The sequence below is a fragment of the Eleginops maclovinus genome, chromosome 11 (genome assembly GCF_036324505.1).
Source record: "Eleginops maclovinus isolate JMC-PN-2008 ecotype Puerto Natales chromosome 11, JC_Emac_rtc_rv5, whole genome shotgun sequence".
In the NCBI taxonomy this organism is placed as follows: domain Eukaryota; kingdom Metazoa; phylum Chordata; class Actinopteri; order Perciformes; family Eleginopidae; genus Eleginops; species Eleginops maclovinus.
In genome coordinates, this window is record NC_086359.1 from 10,023,463 (window position 1) to 10,050,096 (window position 26,634).

General features: G+C 39.9%; 5 protein-coding genes, 1 long non-coding RNA gene and 1 pseudogene across 6 annotated transcripts; 3 read left to right on the forward strand and 4 right to left on the reverse strand.

Moving 5' to 3' along the window:
* Positions 1-557: 557 nt before the first annotated feature.
* Positions 558-3,597, reverse strand: LOC134872683 (claudin-4-like). The gene is made up of 3 exons (XM_063896090.1): positions 3,164-3,597; positions 2,728-2,952; positions 558-1,232 (listed from the first exon to the last, which is right to left on the reverse strand). The coding sequence occupies exons 1-3, from the start codon at positions 3,287-3,289 to the stop codon at positions 855-857; spliced, it is 729 nt and encodes a 242-aa protein (XP_063752160.1). The 5' UTR covers positions 3,290-3,597; the 3' UTR covers positions 558-854.
* Positions 3,598-3,701: 104 nt separating this feature from the next.
* Positions 3,702-6,767, reverse strand: LOC134872691 (claudin-4-like; annotated as a pseudogene).
* Positions 6,768-7,447: 680 nt separating this feature from the next.
* LOC134872637 (uncharacterized) lies at positions 7,448-8,691 on the forward strand. Its single transcript, XR_010166837.1, has 3 exons — positions 7,448-7,706; positions 7,951-8,015; positions 8,487-8,691. It is a non-coding gene; the product is annotated as an uncharacterized LOC134872637 (long non-coding RNA).
* A 1,017-nt stretch (positions 8,692-9,708) lies between these two features.
* On the forward strand, positions 9,709-21,572 carry LOC134872690 (claudin-4-like). Its single transcript, XM_063896097.1, has 2 exons — positions 9,709-10,250; positions 20,071-21,572. The coding sequence occupies exons 1-2, from the start codon at positions 9,756-9,758 to the stop codon at positions 20,746-20,748; spliced, it is 1,173 nt and encodes a 390-aa protein (XP_063752167.1). The 5' UTR covers positions 9,709-9,755; the 3' UTR covers positions 20,749-21,572.
* Positions 11,624-12,959, reverse strand: LOC134872688 (claudin-4-like). Its single transcript, XM_063896095.1, has one exon. It carries the CDS (start codon positions 12,789-12,791, stop codon positions 12,153-12,155), a length of 639 nt encoding a protein of 212 aa, XP_063752165.1. The 5' UTR covers positions 12,792-12,959; the 3' UTR covers positions 11,624-12,152.
* On the reverse strand, positions 14,103-15,274 carry LOC134872687 (claudin-4-like). Its single transcript, XM_063896094.1, has one exon. It carries the CDS (start codon positions 15,109-15,111, stop codon positions 14,467-14,469), a length of 645 nt encoding a protein of 214 aa, XP_063752164.1. The 5' UTR covers positions 15,112-15,274; the 3' UTR covers positions 14,103-14,466.
* A 2,879-nt stretch (positions 21,573-24,451) lies between the features above and the next one.
* On the forward strand, positions 24,452-26,634 carry LOC134872363 (claudin-3-like). The gene has a single exon (XM_063895639.1). It carries the CDS (start codon positions 24,607-24,609, stop codon positions 25,255-25,257), a length of 651 nt encoding a protein of 216 aa, XP_063751709.1. The 5' UTR covers positions 24,452-24,606; the 3' UTR covers positions 25,258-26,634.

Below are 26,634 nucleotides of genomic sequence, written 5' to 3' on the forward strand. Positions count from 1 at the left end.
TCCGCACATCACTTCCTGAGTGATCACACTGCCTATCGATACTGGTACAGAGTGATGACATGAAAGTGTTTGAATGCTCACATGACAACATTCCCGCAGACAAACTTCCTCGTAGCTGACGGTCAGCAACAGAGCACCACCTGTGGATGTGGTCAGTACTAACTGTGTTGCAGCAGCTATTTGTTGCATTGTGCTGCAAAAGGCGTCCTTGAAAACAAATTGGACATTTCAGCATTTTGTTGTGGCATTAAGAAGGAGTTGATTCATTCCAGGAATGTGCAGTTTATAAAAACTGAAGACATTAAATAAGGATCAAGTCTTTTCCTCAGTCCTGCATATTGAGTCTGATCAGTGCAGTGAATCTGAAATGAAAATGTTCTCTCTTAGATAGTGGGCTTTTTTATTCTATAAAATGTAAGTGTCAGTCTTGCATCAGCGAGTATATGTATTTTATGTATTGAATAGATCAACATGCTTATGTATAAATCTACATGTTTTGTAATCATAACATGTATTGTGATAATATCTGTGGAGGAAAAAAAGGAAAAAATTCTGAATATGAAACCTGAATCCATTTTATTGAATCTGTGTTGAAAGAGCAGCTTTAAAGGTGCTAAAATACTAATATTTCCCAATGTTAGTATGCATTGTGTCATCTTGTTCCAGTTCATCATTGAAGTTTATGATGTGTAAACCGTTCAAACCTATATGCTAGATTAAGAAACTCTGTTTTCTAGCCCGCTTGAATTTGCAATAACCCCCAGAGGGCCACTGCTGGTAAAACAGGCATCCTGAGTAACAATATTGATCTATCCAAAGTTATCATTCTTTAACTAGTCAACAGAAACTTGGACCTAAATTAGCATAATGCCCAACAGCCCAGTATAATAAATATTTATGCACTCGTGATGTGTGGCTGATGCGTCAAACACCCTCGAAAAGTCTGATTGTATTTCATAAGACGAATGCGATTGAGTGTTAGTGCTGGATTCAGCATTGGAGTAGGGAGATTGGTTTCTCTCCCCACAGACGCAGCAGATCACAGCACCGCCGAGCAAGAGCAGCATGGAGGAGGCCCAGCCAATGTAGATGGAGGAGCCCACCTCTGTCTTCATGGTTGCAGTCACTGAGGGGCCTCTGAAGGTTGAGATGGTTGCTACTGCTGACCAGCTGACTGAAGCCAGGCACAGGACGCCAGCTAAGACACACAGACCTCCACCCAGTAGACACACCTGAGAAAAACAGAGGTTATCAGTGATATTGAACATCAACGATCAGTGATTCTTTGCACTTTCTTTTATATGTTTAAAAGGACTTTTGTCACTGCTGAAGTTGTTTGTGTAAATACGTATGACGGTAATGTTGGATAGCAGTACATATTGTTTTTGATATGACGGCCACAACAGTATGTCAACAGACACACCTTGACCCTTTTTTAAGATTTTTTTTTTTTTTAGCATTTGTCCCGAGTTGCAATGAATCTGAAAGTTTAGCCTTCCATGCACTGACCCAAACAGCTCACTCTACAGGCAGTTATAAGAATCAAAAGCAGAAAAGTATGTTTTCTTTATTATTTCCAAACATTTGGATGCAACTGAAATACATAATTCAAAGGTGATTTGAAGGTGTGAAGTGAACTTTTGGTCTTTTGTTTTGTATTGATTGAGCATACAATTTAATACAAAAAAGTTCTTAGCCCGCTTTACATTATTCATATGCAGTAATTCCTAAATAATTGTTGTGTTTCTTCAAATTACCAACATATTCAGATTACTAGCCCTCACCTGGGGCTCTCTATTTGTATTGTTCTGGGACAGTAAAACTTTATAAAGTATTTTGCCATGATATAAACTGCCCGGCTAAAAAAAAAGTCACAAGCCTGTGGGGGGCAGTGCTATGATCTGGGGTTGCTGCAGTTGGTCTGGTCTAGGTTCAGCAACGTTATGTGCCCAAAGAATGAGGTCAGCAGTGACTCAGTCAGTAGGGGCTTGGACTGGGAATCGTAGGGTCGCTGGTTCAAGTCCCCAAACAGACATGAAATATGTGCTACTTGGAGAGGTCCGAATTCACCTCGTGGTCCCTGCTGTGGTGCCCTTGAGCAAGGCACCGGACACCTCCACAACAGCTGCCCACTGCTCCTAGTACTAGGATGGGTTAAATGCAGAGGACCAATTTCACTGTGTGTGCTCTGCTGTGTGCATGTATGTGACAAATAAAGAGGGTTTCATCCTCCGATTCTAGCTGACTACCTGAATATACTGAATGACCAGGTTATTCCATCAATGGATTTTTTTCTTCCCTGATGGCACAGACATGTTCCAAGAGGACAATGCCAGGATCCATCGGGCTCAAATTGTGAAAGAGTGGTTCAGGGAGCATGAGACATCATTTTCACACATGGATTGGCCAACAGAGTCCAGACCTGAACCCGATTGAGAATCTTTGGGATGTGCTGGAGAAGACTTTGCGCAGAGGTCCAAATCTCCCGTCATCAATACAAGATCTTGGCGAAAAATTAATGCAAGAAAGAAATAAATGTTGTGACATTGCAGAAGCTTGTGGAAACGATGCCACAGTGAATGCGTGCCGTAATCAAAGCTAAAGGTGGAAAATATTAGTGTGACCTTTTTTTTGCCGGGCAGTTTATATTATTATTATTATTATTAATACCGTTTCCTTGTAGATCCCCCAAAACCCAGTCTTCATGATTTGAATTCATTTTTGCACCTTTTTTCTGAATGAAGAGTTGGTCGGAAGTGTGGCATCACTACAGTTGGTTTTGCCTCCTCCAAAGAGCGTTATAACGAAGCCCAGTTCGCTGATGAAGATGGAGATCAGTGTGAGGGCACGTCCAGCCCGGATATCAGCAGTCTTGGTGCTGGATGTGTGTCTACTGCACTCCTTCTGCCCTGTGACCTGATGGATACAGGTTACCCATAAACCATCCCACACCTAAAACAGAGACAGAAACAAATTTGGCTAAATTTTGAACATTTATAGAAAAATACAATAATAATATGTATTGATGCATACTTTGCTGATTCAAAATGTAGTGTTTCAAGTGAACAAGTGTTTTTGTTCGAGGGAAAAAATATTGTTAATGATCAAATGTGAAAGTTATGTAGTGTGTGAATGAAACTTGTGATGCACAAAACCAACTCACCAACTGTGACTTTGCTCCCACAACAGATGTCTGACGCCACATCGGTAGTCCACATGTCAAACAAACTCCTAAAACACCTATCAGAACCAGAGTCAAACCCCCGATTTGCATGCACTGCCCTGCCATTGAAAGATGTTCAGTTATGAAGCAAAAAGCTAAAACCAAATCTTATTCACAACATTTTCAACTGAGACTACGGAAAAAAAAACCGTCTATTCTCTTGGTGCTACTGAAACAGATTGTAAGAAGCTCTGATCATCGGTTCAGCTCAGAACTCAGACGACAAAAAGACAAACAAGGATATGTAAACATGGTCCAGGTCTGTAAATTTACAAAGAGTATTCAAACACCTCTGAGCTACAAACCATTCAAGTTTTGCAGGCTTTTATACACACTGAAATGTCTGATAAAGAGAACAGAGGTTATCCTCAAACTTACAAGTACTTTTTTTTCCTGGGCATCATGTTTATCTAAACTTTTTAAACGTAAGAAAAATGTTTCAGTTGTTTTAATTACGTTAGACAAAAAAATGCAGAACTTTTAGTACAAATATACAAATTTAATTAAATGGTTTGTTTACATACAAAGCATGTTGGCAAAGCATGCCCAACACAGAAAAGATTGGTCGACCAGTGACATTTTTCATTGTTGTACAATTCAACTAATTTCACAACTGATAAAAGAGTCAAATTAACTTTTATCAATCTTTCTGTTTCAACCGAATACCTGAAAGCTATACCTCCAGATTTCTAAAACAAAACATAGACCGTTTAAAAATACTGTTTAAAATCATAATAAAAGCTATCATATTTAAAAATGATTATTCTTGTATTATTTATAACGTTAAGCCAAAAATTAAAATTGATTACATAAACTCAGATCTCTGTATCAAACACCGTTTTACAGTTAAAATCCTATAATATCACATTATACAAATATCGGCTCGACTAAACTTCATTATTTTATTCTTCACTTTAAAAGCAACAATCATTTTTAAAACGGATTATTCTTGCAGCATCTATAACGTTCTCCACATATAAACATCGATTACATAAACTCAGACCTTTGTATTAAACATATTTTATAGTTAACATAAAATATAAACTAAACTTCATTTTTTCATTCTTCACTTTAAAAACAACTGTAAATGTTGCATTGTCTGGTCAAGCAATTCACTGTTCACTCCATACACACTTTAATTATTTACACAGATTACAGATAAACTGTCAGGTTAGTGCATTTTACTAAGGTTGAAATAACTCTAGAAAGTCCATCACAGTGAACACATTACAGCACTTTTTCAACTACAGTATTTGACATACGGCGCTGTGTACTCTACGTTTCTCATTTCTTCTGGTCCTCAGCATCTGTAGGTGCTACAAAGCACCCCTCCTCCAATGATGAGCAGAGCTCCAGAAGCCCAGCCCACATATATGGAGGCGCCGAGCTCTCCCCTCCTCTCCGAGGTGGGCAGGGGGTTATAGAAACCAGTGATGATGTTGTGAGCCGACAAGCTGACAGGAATAATACACAGGAGGCCTGCTATTATAAACACCACACCTCCAGCCACGCCGATATTAGCTTTGTTCCGCCGGTCGTCATCATAGAAGTTAGTGCAGCGGGCCCCAACCACAGTGAGCCCGAGTGCCACCACGCAGACAGCGATGGAGACGCAGATCAGAGCTCTGGAAGCCTGCAGGTCCTGTGGTAAAGCCAGAACGGAGTCATAGGCCTTACACTGTGATTGACCTGTGCTCTGGATAACACAATTCATCCATAAACCTTCCCAGAAGACCTGAGAAGTGACGATGTTTGCCCCAACAAAGGCCGTCACCTTCCACATGGGCAGTCCGCAGATGAGGATGGTGCCAAAAAAGCCGATGATTGCCAAACACACACCAACGATTTGTGTCTGCATTCTGCCAAAAAACAATTCCAAGGCCACAGAGTCAAAGACAGCAATAAAGTCCTCCTAGAGTTAAGCTGAAGATCATTTTTTATCACAAGCTTTCACCTGGCTGTAAATGCAGCAGTGGCTGTGTTTTGCTTTCTGGTTTTGCACTGCAGGTGTAAGCGCAAAAGGGAGGTACTTGCTAGTTTGTGGATCAGGTTTCCTGTTTGTCCTGATTTCGGCTCACTATGAATAAGTAGGAGGAGGAAGCTGTCAACAAAGGCGCTCGTGTATGAAAGACTGCTTTGTGACCAAAAAGAAAAGGCTTTGAAAGTGTTTTTATGGGTTGAAGCACCAAATTTAACCATTTCAAGTAAAGTCAATCTTTAATGACTTTTATCCCTGAGATTTTGAATAAATGCATAGCAGTTTCTAAGGAGGCACCCTACCTGAATGCCCACAGAGATTAAGGGAAACAAAACAGTCTAAGACCACCTGTGTGACAAAGACATGTTCATGAGCATAATGTTGGTTTAATTTAAAGTAGAGGAAGATTCTTCCTTAGATGTGTTTAACTCACTCCATTCTTCCTTGGAGTGAGTTAAACACATCTTTGCTGGAAATATGAGGCTACTGCCAGCAGCTAACCATGGCCTTTGCTAAGCTAGGCAGCAACAAAGCTAGTGTGGCTCTTACATTCACCAACATCATTTGAGACTACTTAGCAGATTTATTATTTTAAAGACTAAAATATAGCTTGCTGATTAACTTCAGATGATGGAAGGCAGGTTGTTAACTTTGAACTAATCTAGATTTTTGCCATTTGAGCAAATAACAGAGTTATAAACCGACCACCATTTTAAAACCTCTCTATTCAGTTAGATATGATGAGCACACCTCCACAAAAGCAGCAAGGTTATGGGTTCATACAAGAGTAAAATTTATTAAAATAAAGCAGTAAAACACATTTTTAAAATCATGAGGTTAACAGCATAAACATTAGAGGTCAGTCCAGTTTCCTAGAGAAACTAAACTCAAACGTAGGCTCCTCCACTGACTGCGGAGCGTGGGGCAGAGTATTTGGCTGAGTATTTGCTGTCCTTACTCTTCTGGCACTGGCAGCAAAGAAGTGCACCTCCAATTAGCATAAGTCCTGATGCTCCCCAACCGATGAACAGTGAGGCTCCCAGCTCCCTTCTCTGTGCGTCGTTCATAATGGGGTTGTAGAAGTTTCTGATGATGGTGTTGGCAGACCAGGACACAGGGATCATGCACAGGATACTAGCAACAATGAAGAACACACCTGAAGCAATGGCCACTTTACTCTTGGCGTCCCCATCTTCAATGCAGTTGGTGCATTTTCCCCCTGCAATGGCTAGCAGGATTCCCATTAAGGCCACCAAGATGGAGATCACAACCAGGGCACGGGCAGCTTGCAAGTCGAGGGGCAGAGCCAGCATGGAGTCGTAGACCTTGCACTGCATCTGGCCAGTGCTCTGCATCACGCAGTTCATCCAGAGGCCCTGCCAAAAGGTCTGTGCCGTCACAATGTTGGTTCCAATGAAAGCAGACACCTTCCACATGGGCAGGACACAGACGATGATGTCTCCAATAAAGCCGATGATTGCCAGGAAGAGGGCCAAAATCTGGAGCCCTGCGGATGCCATGTTCTATCTCAATTCAAGCAGAAGCAACAAGGGAATGTAGCTGTTAGAGATCTCACCTGCAGCTTTTATACCTGCATGGTAGGCTGTGGTCTCTCCTGATTTGGTGTTAAAAATTATTCAAATTGAAAACACCTGTGCTGATTAAGTTTGTGTCAGCCACCCATTGGAGGAAGTAGAAGTGAATGAGGAGGCCGTTCTATCAATTGTTTAGCCTCAAATACAAAAATAAACTCAGTCAATATATTCTGAAATTCCTCCAACAATTCCACAACCATGATTTATATATTCACCTTAAATATTATTTACTATTCTTTTGTGTTTTTATTTTCATTTGCAACTAAAGCATTATTTTTAAAACATGGTTGAACATCTCGAATACATTTCTGGATGTGAACTTTGTTTTATATTACATTTAATGATTTCACTGTCTGGCTTTCATCTACCATGAGAAGAAATAGAAAGATGTGTTTTTACATGCATTTGTACTGCAATATGTCACAACACTTAAAAACTGTTTTTCTGTTTTACATTTTGAGTGTCTTTGAGGAACACTTTATTCATGATAGCCTACTGATATTTCCTTTTGTCTTTTACCAGCGCAGCAATCAAGCTGAGTGATTTCACCTGTGCTGATTAGCCTGTGAGCCCCAGCTGACCTGAGGGCTGTTCTTTTAGAAGCAAGTTGGATTGATCCAGGGGTTTTTTTCAAAGTCTAAAACACTAATCAGAGATAATTGGTATCAGGACAGTGGTTGTAACAGCCTCTGTACTTGTTTTATAAATGGAGGCTTTGGTGCATAGTTGGACCCTTTAGCAACGGAAAATGGAAAGAGCACGTGTTGATAGCTTTGATCATCAGGTAGACCATGTTATGCCCGGAGAGACAAAGACATTTTATAATAAATAATAATATAATATGCAACACTGCTACTGTGATGTAGGCAAGTGAAGAAGGCTGGCAGAAAATAACTGATCGTGAGAATTGGTAAGTAAATATATACGGTATATTTGTTCTCCATTCCCTCTCAATGCTGAATGTTTGTATCTAACGTAACAACTGTGTATTCTTAAGCTTAAGCTTGATGCAGTATATTTAAATGGTATACCCAACACTTGGATGTATCTGTGTTTGTCTTATACATGATACATGGAAAGCCCTCAGTGTTAAATCATTTGAATATTATCTGTGATAAATACTTATGGACTTTCTTTTTTTCTATTTGGTGCAGTACCAGCACTGTGAAATGGAGTTGGCAGGAAATCAGGGCTTGGCATGAAGACCTTCTTCAAAGTGGTATGTTCTAGTTAATGTTGCTTAATCATTCATCATTAGCTGGTGAACAATGACTATGACAAGATGAGGATTCCTATCGGTCAACTCGCCTATGGAGTTACATTTCTTTATCATATGCTGAACTTGTAGACTAGAGTAGGTCAGCAAGGGAGTAATGATGGCCTATTTATCAATAACTTTTCTGTGGAAGGCTTATCTGCCTTGGGTGACCTGTAAAATGTCAATAATTTAGTAGCATTGCTGATTTATTTCACAAGGGGAGGAAATGTACAAAATCCCCCTCAGGATGTGGCCTCCAGCTCTAGGCTTTTAAAAAGTGTATTGTAAGGGTTTTACACTTAGTAGTTCTAAGTCCCATCTTTAAAAGCAGCATTTTAATTGAACTGACTACAGTGAATATCGACATGACTGAAAAATTCATAGTGTATATCTGTTGCTTGATAATGACCTGCAGTGCTTCTATTTTTACAGGTTGGAGCAGAAAGTGAGGAGCTTCTATAAATGAAACCTGGAGCTGGAGCAAATAACAAACTGGAGATGAAGAAACTCAAACTATAGATTGCATGACTGGAACATGAGAAGAAGGAATTGCAGTAAATGACTGAAATTGTAAGACTAACTTTTTCCCCCCCCCTTTTCAGCAGCAAAGGCAGATGATAATAAAAAGTTAACTATATCCTGGGATTGGTTTGTGCATTTGTGTTGCTTAAATTGCCCAGCTATGGCCTGTCTAGTGACTATTCCAGCTGGGTAATCAAGGTTTCACACTTTCAGGTGCCACAAGTTGCCCAAAAGAGGGTCTTTTCCTTATGTGTCAAATATGTTTTTTACCTCACAAACTGATAAACTGGGGTTGAGATTGGATACTGGAGGTGTTATATAAGCCTGACGTAAATTAAAATTGAGGTTCCGTGTTGGCAATATCCGCCTTCAAGACATCTGCCTTCCCTCAAACGTATAACCACTAGATGGCCTTCTGCTTGCGGTGTCGGACTGGAAAGTCTTTTGTTCAGAAATCATGACTGATATTACTGTTTTCATTTTGTGCTGTCACTAGCCTTTTGTCCATGAGTGGCTGTAGCAATGTCAAGATTTTAGAAAAAATACATTTTATTTTTTGCTGCTTCAAGCTAGGAAAGAGGAAAAAATATATTTGGGTTTTAAAGTTAACTTTCCCTTAATATATATTTTTAGTACACAATGTAAGTTGCAGCACATTATTTTAAGATATTTAATCTGACTGTGTTCTGTTTATTTAACCTGCCTAGTATGTTTGGCTTCATCCTAAACACGTTTAAATAAACAAATAAACTTTTCTTTTGTAACACTGGAGTTTTTCAGTGTCTCAACGTATTACTAGTTGGGAATCCCTGCACTAATGAATCTCCCTGCACAATTCTTGATAATCATAGTTGATCTAAGTTTAATGTTTTTCATGTTTTAACTTTTCTAAAGTCTCCCCCATCTAAGATTTTTACTGTAAGCTTTTGAAAGAAAGCTTCTTTTCTTTCCCAAAGCTGTAATGGGGCACCAGAGGGCCTCTTTGTAGGAGAGAAACCCTTTGGCAGAATGATGGATCTTTATATTTGAGCATTGAAGCCAAAGCCCACCCGCAGAGGGGGCTACTCGGGGGCATTGGTAGGGCATAAAAAACGACCCTCTAGGGAGAGAGCTTTTAGTCGGCTTCCCAGTGAACAACTGTAAGGAAGCAAGAAAGAGAAGCAGCACCACCAAACAGCAATGGCATCTTTAGGGCTGCAGATTCTCGGCGTTGCGCTGGCTGTGCTCGGATGGATTGGAAACATACTGATCTGTATGTTGCCCCTGTGGAAGGTGTCTGCTTTCATTGGGAACAACATTGTGGTGGCTCAGACCATCTGGGAGGGTCTCTGGATGAGCTGTGTTGTGCAGAGCACCGGTCAGATGCAGTGCAAGGTCTACGACTCCCTGCTGGCCCTACCTCCAGACCTCCAGGCTGCTCGGGCAATGGTGGTCATCGCCATCCTGTTCTCTTTGTTCGGCCTGCTGCTCTCTGTGGTCGGAGGAAAATGCACCACCTGCGTAGGAGACAAGGTAGTGAAAGCCAGAGTTGCCATATCTGCAGGTGTCTTCTTCATCCTGAGTGGAGCTCTGTGCCTGGTGACCGTGTCGCTGCCTGCTAATACAGTCATCAAGGACTTCTACAACCCCATGGTTCCTGACTCCCAGCGGAGAGAGCTGGGTGCGTGTCTGTACGTGGGCTGGGGAGCATCAGGACTTTTGCTGGTCGGTGGTGCTCTTCTCTGCTGTCAGTGCCCGTCAGGAGGAGGAGGAGACCGCTACAATGGAGCCAAGTATTCTGCACCTAAATCCACAACACCAGGGAAGGAATTTGTCTGAAATTCTGTGCTGAACTAGACGCGCAACCTGACTTTACACACAGTACACACCTGTTGCATATCGAGTCGTGATTTTCATTTTTACTAACTTTTTTTTCCTAACACACTGTGGCCTTTTGTTTCTGAAATGTTCAAGGGACTCTAAGGTATGAGCCATGTTACAATAATGCAACATGAAGTTGAGCTTGATGCTTAATGCTTTCATATTTGACTTTATTTTGTGTTATAATTTCAGTATTAATTCGGATTAAGACTCTTGTTTTTATTCATGTTTTTGCCAAATAAAATTTGCCAAATGTAATGTGAATTGTTTTTCATTCAGACAAACTGAATTTATGTCAATAGTGTTTGATGTATTTCATCTGGTGGAATACTACATTTAAGTACTCAGCAAAGGTAAACATTTAAGGTATTGGGATATTTATCTTCTGTTAAATATCAGAGGGAAAAATTGCACTAAAACAATAGTCAATAGTAACTTTGGAGATTAAAAATGACACAAAACATATTGCATTGTTTAACCTATCTAACAGTAAGGTTAAATGACAGATGGTGATCCTTAAAATGTTGCTAATTCTAGCATAAACAATCCTATATTTTCTTGATAAAGCTTCTGTAATTTTCCCTGCATGACAATTGAAAAGGGGGGCTTTGACTTACTAACTATTTTTACTTTTACCTAATGATCTGAATACTTCTTCCCCTGGCCTGATCTCATCAGAGTGGCTTGTATGTCAACGGACACAAGAGTGAGAAATTACAGCAGCGTATTGTGTTTTTTGTTGGACTGGTTTCAATTGAAAATGTCTGTAAACAAAGAGAACACCGTTAAAGACGTTTAGTATATATCATCCTGACAATACTTGGCAGATGTGCTTTAACTGGGCAAAGTGTAAATATCCATTCTTTGGAGATATAGAGCAGTTCCTTAGCAACATGAATCTAAGCATACACAGCACATTGTTTTCTCTCTATGGCAGTGACATCCATTTCAGTCGAGACAGACACTGTAACTTACCGTCTCTGTACAAGAGCAGTGGATTAGGCCATGGCAAACATCTCAAGCAGATACAGTAAATTCCCAGGAGGCTGTTACCCTGAATTGCTGAATGCCTTGTCAGAGTGATTTGAGAAGTTCAGTTTCAGTTTTATTGTTGTGTTTGGTGAAGGCGCAGATAAAATATGAGAGAGCAACGTTTGAAAAAAAGAAGCTTTATTTCTGACATCTGAAAGCAATTTAAAAGTCTGTGATCATTATGTCGTTACTCAACTACATGAGCTCTGCTTCAACTGCACATTGTTCAATATTAAAATGTGCTTATGTTGTCAATTGCTTTTCACTCACATATACTCTGATCAGCAGTCTGTATAATAATCAATTTAGTCTCAGACATTATGTATAAAAACTCCTTATAGTAGGTATTATATTCAGAAAGAAAACATTATTTCGGATAAGTTTTAACATCCTCACGAGGGAAATGTTTATTTGTAAAAGCATTGCCATGTAAAAAAGTATATTTTACAAAATGTGTCAATCAGCAGAAAATAAAAACAAACAAATGACAAGAAAATATACGGGACTTTACTGTGCTGTCTTCTGTGAAATAAATGCTCCACATTTTTTAATGAGTTTTTGCAACAACGTTTTTGAGAAAGCGATCCTTCTTTGCAATATTTTGTATAAAAACAAGTTTTTATATATATATAAAAAGAAAAAAAACTCCCAACCCGCTTCATGCTGCAGTTCCAACCTAAACACTCACACATAGTCCACGTTTGAAGATGCGGTTCTGGCAGGGGCGAACTTGGCAGGTATGTAGGGTCTTGTGCCTTCTCTTGGGGGGCAGTTATTGCAGAGCAGACCTCCTCCCAGCAGCAGCAGCCCAGCGGAGCCCCAGCCAATATAAAGAGCCGCCCCGAGCTCCCTCCTCTGAGCAGCGATCACCATGGGGTTATAAAAGTCCCTGATCACCGCGTGAGCTGACCACGACACCGGGATCATGATCAGGAATGCAGCTATTATGAAGATCACTCCGGACACAATGCAGGCTTTGGCTTTTGCCACCTCGTCCTCCATGCAGTTGGTGCACTTCCCTCCAGCAACGGCCATGAGGACGCCAAAAACTCCAACAATCACAGCGATGACCACCATGGCCCTGGCGGCCTGCAGGTCCTGAGGTAGAGCCAGCATGGAGTCGTACACCTTGCACTGCATCTGGCCCGTGCTCTGGACCACGCAGTTCATCCACAGGCCCTCCCAGATCACCTGGGCCGTGACAATGTTTGCCCCAACGAAAGCGGTGACTCTCCACATGGGCATAGCGCAGGTGATGATGGTGCCCAGCCAGCCGATGAAAGCCAGCAGCACACCCATGATCTGAAGACCCTGAGAAGCCATGATAACGCCACTGTAGCCAGGAATCACCTTTCTACGCCTCTTACAGAAATGTGTCGGAGGTTGTATTGAAACTCAACAGAGGTTGTATTTGCACTCTTAAGCTTCACTCTCACCCTGGTTGAGGAAGTGTTTGCTCTGGTCTGATGCTCTGAGGTCCAACTGTGAGAAGATAACTGCTCTTTGGTTCCAACTCTGGGTGGAGTTTCTGTTCCCGAGAACAAAAGGGGAAAGCTGAGACTTGCTATCCACAAACCTTGGTCTCTCTCTTTCAATTGTTCCCACACATACAAGCTTTGTTACCTCAAGCAAGACTTTGAGACCGGGAACAATGGACCCAGATCCCACCTATGCTCTCACACACACACACACACACACACACACACACACACACACACACACACACACACACACACACAAACACACACACACACACACACACACACACACACACACACACACACACACACAAATTAAGCCTTGGGCAAACACTAAACTTCAGAGTTTGGGTCAACATACTCAACAAAAAAAGACCAGGAAGTGAATATTTCTAAAAGGAAGAGAAAAAGGTATAATTCTTACTTCAATTTACTATTTAAACTACAGAGAGTTAACCCTTGAAAAGCTTTTTCATTTACATTAAAAATAACATTGACTCAGATATACAATGCTGCATTAAATGTAGATTTATCAGTTCAACTAAAGGACTTGAATCATATTGGTCAAGAAAGATTTATGTATTTTTAGCTCTAATTATTTGTTGTGCTTCTTGTTTTTCTATTTCTTTTTGTATTTCACTGCTGCAATGAAAATAATTCCCAGTTATAGTAATATTAGTCAGTATTTCTGATTCTGATTCTGATTCTGATTCTGAGGAAGGAAATTAACTTTATAAGATCAAAGCAGCGAATATGACTTTGCCTTGTATTTTAATATGTAGTTTCTTAACTGAATATTGTCTGCTTAAACCTCTTTGCCTGGAGACTCACAGTTGGAACAAAGACCGGTTCTAACCACCTTGCCTCTTTTTTCTGCCACACCTAAACCTGATTTACAAGAAAGTCACACAATAAATGCCCCTCAACTGTTATTGAGTAATATGTTTTTCAAATGTACCTTGTTTTGATCGTAAAGCACTGATGATGAGACATTTATTTGTCAATTAAGATGTAAAAATTACAATTAATGTCAAAAACAGTGAATACAATCATTTTAATTATTATTATATTGTACTATTTCAAGACAACTGTATGAGTCATGAGGAACAGGTGTTGTGTGAATGTAAAAATTTTAAAAAATCAAGCACAAGTAATCTGTGGTTTGTAAACAAAATATTTATTTACAGTGTAACTAGCATTTAAACAAATCTCATACACTTACTTTTAAAAAAAGATACCCACGTATAGCGTTTCAAATAAGATTATATCATTTTCATATTTCTATGAAAAACACTTACAAAATGACCGATATTCATATTAACAACCAAACATATACAAGTAACTGTGTGAACAATTCAAATTGAATCCTCTTTGGGTGTGGTTCCTTTCTCGCTGTTTATTTCCTTTGACCCTCTTATGTGGAATAAAACTCAGTTTCAACACTCACAACCCAGTAGCACCAGTGCATCTGTCCCAGTAAACATTGCTTCAGGAAGCGTTTACTAACTCCTAGCTCTTTTTTAGACATAGTCTTTGATGGAGGCTGGTGCTGAGGCATCAGATCTGGGGGCTTTGTACTTTGCAGTGTAGGCTCCTTCTTCCTTAGGGGGGCAGTTGCAGCAGAGCAGCCCCCCTCCGATCAGCATCAGGGCGGCGGCCCCCCATCCGATGTAGAGCGCGGCACCCAACTCTCTCTTCTGGGAACTGACTAACAGGGGGTTGTAGAAGTCTTGCACGATGGTGTGGGCCGTCCAGCAGACAGGGATGAGGCAGAGGACCCCGGCTACGATGAACATAACTCCAGCTGCAATGCCCACCTTGGTCTTGGACGCCGGATCCTCCACACAGTTGGTGCATTGCCCCCCGGCTACGGAGAGCAGGATAGCCAGGATGCCCACCACGATGGAGATGATGACCAGAGCCCGGGCAGCCTGCAGGTCAGAGCTGAGGGCCAGCATGGAGTCGTAGACCTTACACTGCATCTGGCCAGTGCTCTGGTGCACACAGTTCATCCAAATACCTTCCCATGAGGTCTGCGAGGTCACGATGTTTGCGCCGATAAAAGCAGTGACCTTCCACATGGGGATGGCGCACACGATTATGGCACCGATCCATCCTATGATCCCTAGAGCTGCTCCCAGGATTTGTAACCCAGCAGACACCATCGTGAAGGGCTGATTTGATCTTTCAGTTGCTTCAGATGAAACTCAGGACTTGAAAGACCTCTCTGTAGTTCCTCCCTGGCAGTGACGTATGGCTCTAGTTTGTTTGTCCTTCTGTGGAGGAGGCTCGTCCTCAGGCAGGTGCGTTTGGTAAATGTGAGAGGATACAGAGGAGAACAGGTACATATGAACCTTTGTGCGAGAGAGGAGGGGCCATGGAGTTAAGCAGCTTTGTCATCAGGTTAACACACCCCAAACTCCACTTACCCATAACCTGTTTACCCTCCCCCAAACATCCTGTGTCATTCAGTTTAACAAAAGACAACATGTGACACGGCATTGCATATAGCGCCACAACCCTGATGAAACACACAATTTAAACTCAATCCAAGCTAAAGTATTATCGTATCAGAATATTTATTGAGATAATCTGCCCTCCTAAATCTCCCTGCCCTCTTTTCATTTCACTTTACGCAGCAGGGGGTGGAGTAAGGTTCTGACTGAGAGATGACTCACGTCAGTTTTAAATGACAATAGACAACACTTTTGAAGAAAACTTCAGACTGACCAAATAAGGACTTGTCCCTGTTATTTCTCTGTATTACACCTTTTCAGACAATGGATGACATGCTGCTGGAATCTAATTGGATATCTGGAATGTCCTAACTTAACTGTGACAATTTTTCAGTGAGAGATTAGATGTCAAGAAAGTAAACCAGTCCTGAGCTGAACAAGCCTTGAGGATATATATATATTGTGATTGATCAATTCTCGGTTACTCTCTTTGCATGTACCCACAATTTTCATCTTTTACACACCTAGAAATTAAAAACAGTGATCACAGTGTCTCCATAATATCCCAGTTTTGTTTTAAAACAGCTATATATGGAAAAAAGCAGAATCATGGGCTTCAGGGCATAACTACCCATACTTTTCCACATACTTAAAAACAGCCTCTGAGGTTAGATAATTGCAGAGTCTGTGAAATGTTGACCTGTGCCTTTTTTTATTTCTGTTACTTAAAGAAAGAAAGAAAGAAATGCATTTCCAAAAGAAATGGAATTTAGTGAAAAGAAAGCATCAAGAGCACACAGTGTGGAAAAAAGGCTGTGGTTGATCTTTGAGGGCAGCTTTGTTCAGTCTGTCTGGTTTTTGTGAGTCAGACTGAAGGCTGATTGTAAGTATGGACACAAAGAATATTTTTTAGTTCAGAGAAGACCACAGGAAAAGAGAAATGTAGACACATAGAGGAGTCAGTGTAAGTGCAAGTGCTGTGATATACGATGTATCTGACATGTTTGGATCCTTCAACTTTGAAATGTTGTAAAAAGAAGAAGCAGAAGAAGATGGACCTTTATTAATCCCCCGAAGGGGATATTCAGTTTTCCTGACATGAAAGAAACAAGTTGAACTCTGTGAGGTTTTTCCTCTGGCTGTGATTCTCACTCTGCCCAAAGGGAGGCAGCAGCTTCTTAATCTGCCTCTGCTTCCTCTCAGTCAGAGTTAAACCTCCACAGGGAAACATAGGTGTGTACACCAATCTCACACACTAAAACAAACAAACACAGGAATGGTTTTGCAAGAAGAAGCTGGATTGATATCCAAATCATCAAATGTTGGGTTTAAATTATGTCAGTTTGGTTTGAACTTGTGCATTTATATTTGAAATGCTTTTGGCACAGTAACAGATTACAAAACTTGGTTTTGTTTGCACAAAGAGAAGGAAACGTCAGTGTGGTATAACCTGGTTCTCAAAGAACTTTTAACTGCAGTTTTTATGTGTCCACAAATCCCTAAGAAGCCAATAAATCGAAAGCTCCATTCTTCTTACAAAGGACTTATTACTTAGTAACTGAGAGGCGCTTATAAAGGAATACGCCACCGATCATTGACCCAAAAATGCCTGCCAGTAAAATTCCCAACTTCCTTTGAACCGGGCAGTTTTAAAAATAACACTGGGGATAGGTTGATAGACATCTATTTTAGAAAGAAATAAAAAATGTGCGCGACTGTATAAATACATATATATATATATATATATATATATATATATATATGTATTTATGTTTATATACGAGACTACTCCAATTTTTTCTTAAATCTTTATCTCTACATGCATGGCAGCCATTCCAGTGTCTGTTGAATTCCAACACCGAGAAATGTTGTCAGTGGTTTATAGAATACAATAAAAAATAAAAATCATTTAACTCAAAAGACATACCTATAGAAAAAAAAACAAGAGAAACTGATAATGCTGAAGTGGTCTCTTATTTTTTTCCACGGCTTTGTGTATATATGTTTATATATGTATATATGGAGAGAAATATCATTTTTACAAAGAAAACATATTTTGGTGATGTCAAATTTGATTTTTTTTGTTTCAGTAACCATGAGCTGTAACATGTTTATGAGGTCCTTTCAGGCCAACAGTTTCTATTGTGTTATACTGCCACTAACTCATCTTGATAAACAGACACACTCACTGCTTGTTATCTTTAAGGACCCGAACAAGAGGCTGTTCAGTTTGGAAGTTTTTCACAATTTTCATTTTTATCAACTATGACCATTGTGATCACAATCTTTTCCATCTGACAAAAACAAAAAAAGGTCAGCACTACAAAAACATGTTGTACCGCACCGTTACTTAAATCTGAAAAAACACAGTTACAAAACAAAACTACTTTGAAGGAAGTCCTATAATGTGTAGTTTAAGTTGATATAAGGAGAGTTACATAAGATTTCAAGTCCACAGTTTCTTCTGCTTAATAAATAAAAAAGAGACAAATATTGTTCTTGTTAGTTTCTGGAGCACATGTGAGTCATATCTTCACATGACGGAAACGTATAAAGATGAGTGTGACTGTCAGTAAAAGGGTCAGGTGACTGTTTTATTCTTCCATATTTACACTGATAGCACAAAGTGACAAAGTGACTTCATGTTGCTGAAACGTTGACTTTGATTAAAAGTGTTCTGTCAACAAGTTCCACATAACTGTATCAGGTTTGTTGAAAGCAATAATATAATAAGTTTAAATAAAAAATATGAGGATTATGGATTTATTTCTGTTTCCTTCCCGTATTTAGGTTACTACAGTATAGTTATTGGCTGTATCTGCTGACCCATCTGAATTTCCTGTTGGCAGCGGAACCAAATAGATAATCATGTTGTTCATACAGTATTGTTCATACTGAAATATCCTCTTTGTGTCTTCTCTTCAGATGGAGAGCAAATAAACCCTGGGTTATTTTTAATGTGCATTCCAATTAAATGATATGTACCCACTTAATGAGCATTACGTGTGTCAATATGTAATTCTAATATATTTTATCTACCTTAAGTTTTTTTTGCTTTTATCATGTTTATCAAGATTTGTCATTTTCGCCCTAGAAACAGCCGGCTGAATAACAAACTGTAAGTTGTTAGTGAGCGAGTACAATATCTATTATTATATCATCTAAATATTTATTGTTTGAGCATGCAAATTAAGAGATATATAATATTGACATTCAGAAGTGATTTGAATTTTTGGCAGATTGTTTAGTTCCTTCCTAAATGCCAAGATAATCTCAGTGGATTGCCTTTTATCAGGCGTTATCTTATCATGGCTACTAGGTTAGTCATTTTTCAGCAAACGTGTTTGACTAATATTGAAGTGTGATCATGTACACGTATACAAGATAAAAGAGTGTCAGAGTGTTATAGTAGTATTGTATTGTTCAATTTTCAGTTTAACTCACCTGTATAGACGTGTGGCACATGAACCCTCACTATCAGAGTAATTCAGAAGAGAAACCTGCATGTCATACACGTACATATGGGGTCATACAATTTTAAATACATTTAAGTAATGTGTATAGAAACTTTATTCCCAGCTGTTTGAGAAAAAAAAAATGAAGCTTAATCCGGGCCATATATATTTGATTTTATTTAAGATTAACATATTTAGTATGAACCAATGTGCAGAAGCTGTGGGAGCAATTATCACCATTGTTGGTTTTGGTCTCAGGTTTCGGTTTAGTTTTTATGTGTTTATTGCACTGTTTTTGCTTGGAAGCTCGAATGAACTGCTCGCTTGCATCATAAAGACTCCCAGAGATGACAACAAAAAGCAGTAGTGACATAATTATAAAATACGTTCCATATTTTCCTAGTTTGTCTTTAACTTAAATGTTACTGTATTATGTGTGACCTAGTGTAGATGGTATGTGTTGTGATAACTGCAATAAACTAATTTGGTCAAATCATGTTTTAGTTGAGGTTTCTGAAACATCACAACAAAAATGTAACAGAAAGCAGATGTAGAAAGCCTGCCAATATAAGTCACACATCAATGAGAAATACATGTTTATATGCATTGCAGTTTGTTCATCTGGTCACCTATCTGCCACATAACGAGCGCTGCTTGGCCACTCATTACCTACTGAGAGTAATAAAGCAGACACACCCAGAGCTACCATGGGCAAAAGGTTAAACCATAAAACTTGTCTTCATTTGAAAAATGCACACAAACGAGCATTAACACTCCCATGTGGTAAATACTCCCAAAGCCCAGGACTCGCCTGATTGGCTTTGTTTGACGAGTGATGTCATCGCTTAGGAGGGCCTGACAACTTGGTAATAAAATGATACCAAGATAAGGGTCATCAACTCCTTAAAACCAACAGAACGTTGGAAAACTACGCCTGAGTGGACACGTAGACGCAGGAGGAAGGACACCGTAAAAAAACGACATATCTGTATTCAACAGCAGATGCAGTAGCTACAGCTTGAGGAGGAGTCGTACCTGGTGTGGAGACGAGTCAACAGCGAGAGCGCCAAATCAAGAAGGCCTTTTAATACTTGCTGGAAAATAAGAGGGGGAAAGGAACGAAAACCGTGAGAACACTTGGTAAAGAGGAACCAGGAAGAGAGGAAGGAAAGATAAAGGAACTTTTGATTCAAAGAGGGGACTTCTCTCTGAGTGCACAATGGTGTCTTTGGCTCTTGAACTGGTCGGCGTCATCCTGTCGGTGCTCGGCTGGGTGCTGAGCGTGACCAGCTGTGCCTTGCCCATGTGGAGGGTCTCCGCCTTCATTGGCTCCAACATTGTCACAGCGCAGGTGTACTGGGAGGGCCTGTGGATGAACTGCGTCTTCCAGAGCACGGGGCAGATGCAGTGTAAGATGTACGACTCCATGCTGGCCTTACCTCAGGATCTGCAGGCCGCCAGAGCTCTCACCATTGTGTCCATCATTGTGGGGGTGGTTGCTTTACTCATATCTGTGGTGGGAGCAAAGTGCACCAACTGCATCGAGGATGAAGGGGTAAAAGCCAGAGTGATGGCCGCCTCTGGTGGCGGGTTCATCACAGCAGCTCTGACCCAGCTGGTGCCAGTTTCCTGGTCCGCTCATACCATCATAATCGAGTTCTACAGTCCACTGATACCCTCCGGGCAGAAGATGGAGATCGGGGCGGCGCTGTATCTGGGCTGGGCCGCCGCAGCATTGCTGCTGATTGGAGGGTCAATCCTCTGCTGCAGCTGCCCTCCGAGGGAAGAGAAGCCAATGAGGTACAGCGTGCACCCCCAGAGTCGCATAGCTTACTCTGCCGCACCGAGGTCAAACGCACCCAGCTCATACAACAGGAGAGACTACGTGTGAGGGAAGAGTACAGGACTGAGGGGGGAGAAGGAGGAATTGTGACCTCCATTATAATATTTTCACTTGTATCCTGCATTTGTACATTATAAGGCAAGGCAATGTATACAGAAATGTAGTGAAATAATGAATGTCTTGGTTTAACTAGAACCATTTGTTCACTACAAAATGGTATGAGAGAAAATCCAAGTTGGGGACAATTAGGATCAATAGTGTATGTAAATATGAAGGCAGTTTTGGAAAAACAGATATAGAAGCTCTATTTAAATGTTTGATGCTACTGTTTACAATTACCATTGGTCTAAATCAAGTGTTAGAAGATTTGACCAAATAGGAGATGTTTAAAAAAGTTGTTCATACGGTCAGTTCAACAAGGAGACTTTCTCCCATGTATATTTATTATTTGTGCCTTTAACATTAACGTTGTAAATGTTTTTTGTTGTACTGACCAGTGAGAACATGCCTGGTATCATACTGTCAAATATTGTTAAGCAAATAGAGACTTTGTTGATAATTTAGTTGAGCAAAATGGATCTCACTTTGGGCTCCAAAGCAAGGTCAACATGACGAAGGACTATAAAAAGACGTTGTGTAAAATGATCATATGTGAGTGATTTTCTATCTCTTTCAGAGTTCACAGTGCATTAAAAGTCTGGGTTTAGACAATATATACATGCTTTTATATAACATGGGTTTGTTTTATTAACATTGTATGTTTGCCTATAATCACAGAACATATTGAGTTTACTTTAAGAATGCAAACGTCTTTTGAATGATTAAAATAACTTAAATAATAAAGTGATAAATATATTCACTGTGAAACTTTATTTGAGCCTAATTTATTCTGGTCCAATTTAAGAAGGATTGCGATAAGTAATTATGTTTTCAATACTTGGCTTGAAAGAGGAAATAGATCAGGTTTGTACTCGCTACTTTGAATAAGTTGTTCAATGAAAAAGGGTCAAATGGACAAGGTAATACAAAATCATACAAAAATATAAAGCAAATCATAATGTGCCAGTAAAGATTGTTTTTTAGTTTTTAGGTGGCCAATCTTTCCCAAGTCCTACATAAACAAAAAGAAAAAAGAAAATCACTGGGAAGGTTTCAACTTGCAACTTTATTGACATTAAGAGCCTTAAGAGTCTAAATTCTAGGTAGTACTAACGTTGTTGGATTGGATCTTTGATAACCTTTAACGACAACTGCAAAAAGTCGACTCTGTTTGGTGTGTGACTCAGTGTCCGACCACAGATACCAGCTCTTTCCTGTTTTGAATAGTCAAATGATCTGGCACGTCAATTCTTCAACAGGAACATACCCTAATTCTGACATATGTACTTACATACTGTAGTTCTGCTTCTCTGAACAACACGGAACAAACCTATATAATTTGAGTTTTTGTTGTTTTTTTTTTAACTCTTTATAACTTGATAAAAATAATGTCCAGCACTCAAATGTTTACTAAGTAAAAACATGTAGAGCTTACTTTGAGTACCAAATCTCAGTAGTCATTATGCAGATGTTTATTTAATGATTATTATATTATTGGATTTAAATAATTTATGAATTAATTTAATCAATTTAATGTTACAGCCTGTAAAACTTTTACTCATTTTAATTACTTTGCTGGAATTATTTCCCCAGAGATCCAAAAAGTATTGTGTTAACCTGTCATCATACCTCATCATTTATTAATTGACTATATATTAAATCGTTAATATTAATCCTCTAAAAAATCCCTAAAATGTAGTGTAGTAGGAGCCTGGAGTTAAGTTAAACTACCTCAAAACTGTATTTTAGAATAGTACTTGGGAGGAAATAAACTGAGTTACTTTCATCCCATAATTTAAATTTAGTGAAGCGTTGGTTACTGAAGATGCATTCTTCCACTGGGGTGATAACTTGCATGGTTTAAGAAAGTAAATATATATTTACTTAAACAAAAACAGAAGCAAATACGTTTATGTTAATGTTCCAGCTTTTGTTTAGGTGACACAAGCAGCTGGTCAACAGAGGTGTATCTGTAGAGGTAGCCGTCAGGTAATTGCTGTTTAATCTCAGCAGCAACAACTGATGTTGTGACGAAAACACCAAGAAAGCATCAGAGCCTCCCTGTGGTTCAGCCTTGGGGATTGTTTATGTGTTTTCTTGCTTTTACATCTTTGACGGAACTATTTTGGGCTCCGCATTCATTGTGTGGGGAGATTTGAGGACCAGTGTTTTGGTTTGGACCTGCCTGTTATTGAAACCTGATGGTATTGAGGTGAAAAGATGTCTCCAAATAAGATAAAGTTGCAAACAATTGAAATTTGTCATACAGGCATGCATGGAATTGAACATTTATGCAGAATAAAAGCACGATTGATTAATAAATAATGCTTGAAATGTTACTTTGGGTAGAATTCACCTTTTTTTTCAAGAAAATCCCAATTTTCAGCTAAATTAGTATAGATTTACTGTTATAGGAAATTGTGTAGCTGATTATAAAAAAAATGTGGCTCCTGTCCAAGCCATGTCATATGAAATGTCGATAACCCCTTTGCAGTAAAACAATAGTATGACTCCCCTTAAGTGTCTCACGGAGAGATTCCTGCAGTGGTCAGACTCTATAACCATCATGGCCCCCGGTAGACGCCCACACATATAACAACACCCCCTGTTGTGTTAATAACTGTGCAATACAAATCTGGCTGCTATACTTTTATTTTTGTGTATTTTGTAAATTGTGGAATTCTTGTATACATATTTTTTTTAGTATCTTGGGTGTAATATTAAGCTTTCTTTGGCTCTTTCTGCTGTAATAATGAAAAATGTCCCCTCTGTGGCACGATTAAAGGTATTCTGATTCTGATTCTGAAAGTCTAGCGGCAAATATCTATTTTTTTGCTTTTGAAATTAAATGTTCTGACCCAAAAAGACAAATTCACATGTTCTCAGTTTGAAGGAAGTTCTCACTTGGACTACTATCAAGGATTCAAATAATATGAGCAGTATTTGTTTCAGTACAATATACTCATCCACATATGTTTCTCAGAATTAAATGGTCAAAGACTAACCGATACTGAAAAGATCACTCTGTCTGTATACCTAAGGTGTCAGAGAATCGGCCTATTATATTTTCCCTCTGCTCCTATTTGCTCTGGGTGCAGTTATTCCGGTTTCCAGCAACGCTTTTGGGATTTTTTTCCTAACACTGAATCCTCACAGTTTATGAAACCCACACGACTGGAACCAGGAAGCAACGTAGGCTCAATAGTATCAGACAATCAGTCTATAGCCTGAATTTGTCTTTGCACCATTGTGTGTGTATGTTTGTGTTTCTATGCTTACTCAACAAGCTTTCTAAGTAGCCTGAGGCAGAAGCAACGTCTTAGTTCTCCCTTAAGGTTAACCATTGCATGTATGATATAATTCTGTATTTATGTTTAAGGAACTAAAGCAATTTTTTTTTCATGAATCATTTCACACAGAACTTCTCCTTCGCTTGCTTCGATGAGATGCCATTTCACCAGTGACCAACCCCCACCATCCACAGACACACCCTCCCGCCAACACATCCCTCTTCTCCCCCCTGCCTCCAGCTCCCCTCCTCCATTATATGTGCACAGGTGGTGTGCTTTTAATTTGTGAAGACTGCCTTCAGTTGACATCATCACCGAGGGACTCCTCCCGCTCCCCTGAGGTATAAAGGATGTGTTTCCGTGGCAGCATCTCATAGCCACATCACATCCTCTCACAGGTACTCTCACTTTGCAGGGACACCTGAACAGAGAAGAACAATCTTTACTGAAAGCTTTGTTGGAAAGTCTGTGGACTCAGCATTTCAGTTTTTGTTCGGTCAACCCACAAAGAACCAGCATGTCGATGGGCATGGAGATTGTGGGCATTGCCCTTGGACTCATTGGTTTTATCATTGCAATAGTGACATGCGCTCTGCCAATGTGGAGGGTGACGGCTTTCATCGGTGCCAACATCATCACTGCTCAGACCATATCGGAGGGCCTATGGATGAACTGTGTCACCCAGAGCACGGGCCAGATGCAGTGCAAGATCTACGACTCCATGCTGAACTTGTCTCAGGAGCTGCAGGCCTCCCGGGCCATGATGATCATCGCCATTATACTCGGGGTTCTCGGGGTCATGATCTCCATCGTCGGCGCAAAGTGCACCAACTGCATTGAAGACGAGGGGGCCAAGGCCAAAGTGATGATCATCGCTGGAATCTTCTTTGTCTTAGGTGGCCTTCTGGTCCTCATCCCCGTCTCCTGGACAGCCAGTGTCACCATCCGTGATTTCTACAACCCCATTTTGAGCAGCGCGCAGAAGAGGGAACTGGGGGCCTCGCTCTACATCGGCTGGGGTGCAGCCGCCCTGCTCCTGATTGGCGGGGCGTTGCTTTGCAGTAGCTGCCCACCAAGAGAGAAGAAGTACAAGCCACCCAGGATGGCGTACTCCGCCCCGCGCACCACCAGTGCAGGTGGAGGGTATGACAGGAAAGACTATGTTTGAACAGAAGTGTCTGACTGATAGGTGTGGAAAGTAGGATCATTTTTTGTTGCATTGAGTGTTTTTGTTGGTCTTTGTTGTATTTTTCAGTTTGAAACTACAGGGTAAACCCCTGCAAAAAGACTCCGTGATGAAGAAGTGTGTACAAATATTAATCATTTTGCTTTGCTTGGTTAATTACATAACATAAACAGCTTTTTTCCACTTTAATTTAGCAGCTTTGTCTGAGGCTTCAGTACTGAAACATCAAAGTCTGTCGTCAAGTAAAACATTTTCTTTATGCTTGTGAAATTTTAAAACTGCATCCCTCTGACAAAATGTAATTATATTTGAGTTTCAGGGGCATTATGTGAATCTGAAAACACCTGCTTGCTTCTTGTGTGTGTGTCATTAGCTGTCGGCCTGCTGGTGTTGTATTTCACTGAAACTTGTAGTTAAACTAGTGTGTGTGTCACTGACAAAGGCAAAGAAAAGCCAGGTCTCATTTTACATGGATTTGGTTGTGTATTTGATCAGAGTGTGTGTGTGTGTGTGTGTGTGTGTGTGTGTGTGTGTGTGTGTGTGTGTGTGTGTGTGTGTGTGTGTGTGTGTGTGTGTGTGTGTGTGTGTGTGTGTGTGTGTGTGTGTGTGTGTGTGTGTGTGTGTGTGTGTGTGTGTGTGTGTGTGCTTTGCATGTAATATTTGCTTAGGTGAGTTTCTGCCGAGACTGAAACTAAAGATGGATCCATGGTATGTCTCCGGGTTATCCAGCTTTATCTTCTTCCTCATACTGTCTGTTTGTGACATAGAGGAGATTGTTTCATTTGACATCACCTTTTATATGTCCACATGTGTGAGTTCATATTATATTTCTGTGATAAAATGTTTTGCTATGTACTCTAACTCTAGATACTTCATTGTGTGTTTCAAATAGATTTGTATTGTGTCTTTTTATATTTTATTTTTTATGTAAATATCATAAACAACAGCCTGTATGTTCTTTGTGTCAAACAAAGAGCCAAACGACCACTTCTATTTATAGAGGCCTTTTCCAACCTATCCTATACAAAAGAAAATGAGGATGTGTGTGTGTGTGTGTGTGTGTGTGTGTGTGTGTGTGTGTGTGTGTGTGTGTGTGTGTGTGTGTGTGTGTGTGTGTGTGTGTGTGTGTGTGTGTGTGTGTGTGTGTGTGTGTGTGTGTCAGGGAACAGGACTACAGCTGTTATAGGATGTTTGTTTCCACATCAGGAGGATGTGTATTCAAAATGAGTTAAGTTGAATATTTCTTTTTATACTTAAGTGTAATTCAAATATTGTTGAAATAATATAAAATGCTTTGTATGTTTCATAATAGTGCTTGAATTGTGTGTGTTGACATGCCAATAAAAGTCAATCTACGAA

Bases quoted from the DNA above. Each gene is read 5' to 3' on its own strand.
- LOC134872683 (XM_063896090.1), bottom strand. From the start codon at position 3,289: ATGGCAGGGCAGTGCATGCAAATCGGGGGTTTGACTCTGGTTCTGATA. The intron at 2,953-3,163 runs GTGAGTTGGTTT...TCTCTGTTTTAG, and splicing joins TGGGAGCAAAGTCACAGTTG to GTGTGGGATGGTTTATGGGT. The intron at 1,233-2,727 runs GTGCAAAAATGA...TGTTTTTCTCAG, and splicing joins ACTCTTCATTCAGAAAAAAG to GTGTGTCTACTGGGTGGAGG.
- LOC134872690 (XM_063896097.1), top strand. From the start codon at position 9,756: ATGGCATCTTTAGGGCTGCAGATTCTCGGCGTTGCGCTGGCTGTGCTC. The intron at 10,251-20,070 runs GTGGGCTGGGGA...CTTCTCTCTGAG, and splicing joins AGCTGGGTGCGTGTCTGTAC to TGCACAATGGTGTCTTTGGC.
- LOC134872688 (XM_063896095.1), bottom strand. From the start codon at position 12,791: ATGGCTTCTCAGGGTCTTCAGATCATGGGTGTGCTGCTGGCTTTCATC.
- LOC134872687 (XM_063896094.1), bottom strand. From the start codon at position 15,111: ATGGTGTCTGCTGGGTTACAAATCCTGGGAGCAGCTCTAGGGATCATA.
- LOC134872363 (XM_063895639.1), top strand. From the start codon at position 24,607: ATGTCGATGGGCATGGAGATTGTGGGCATTGCCCTTGGACTCATTGGT.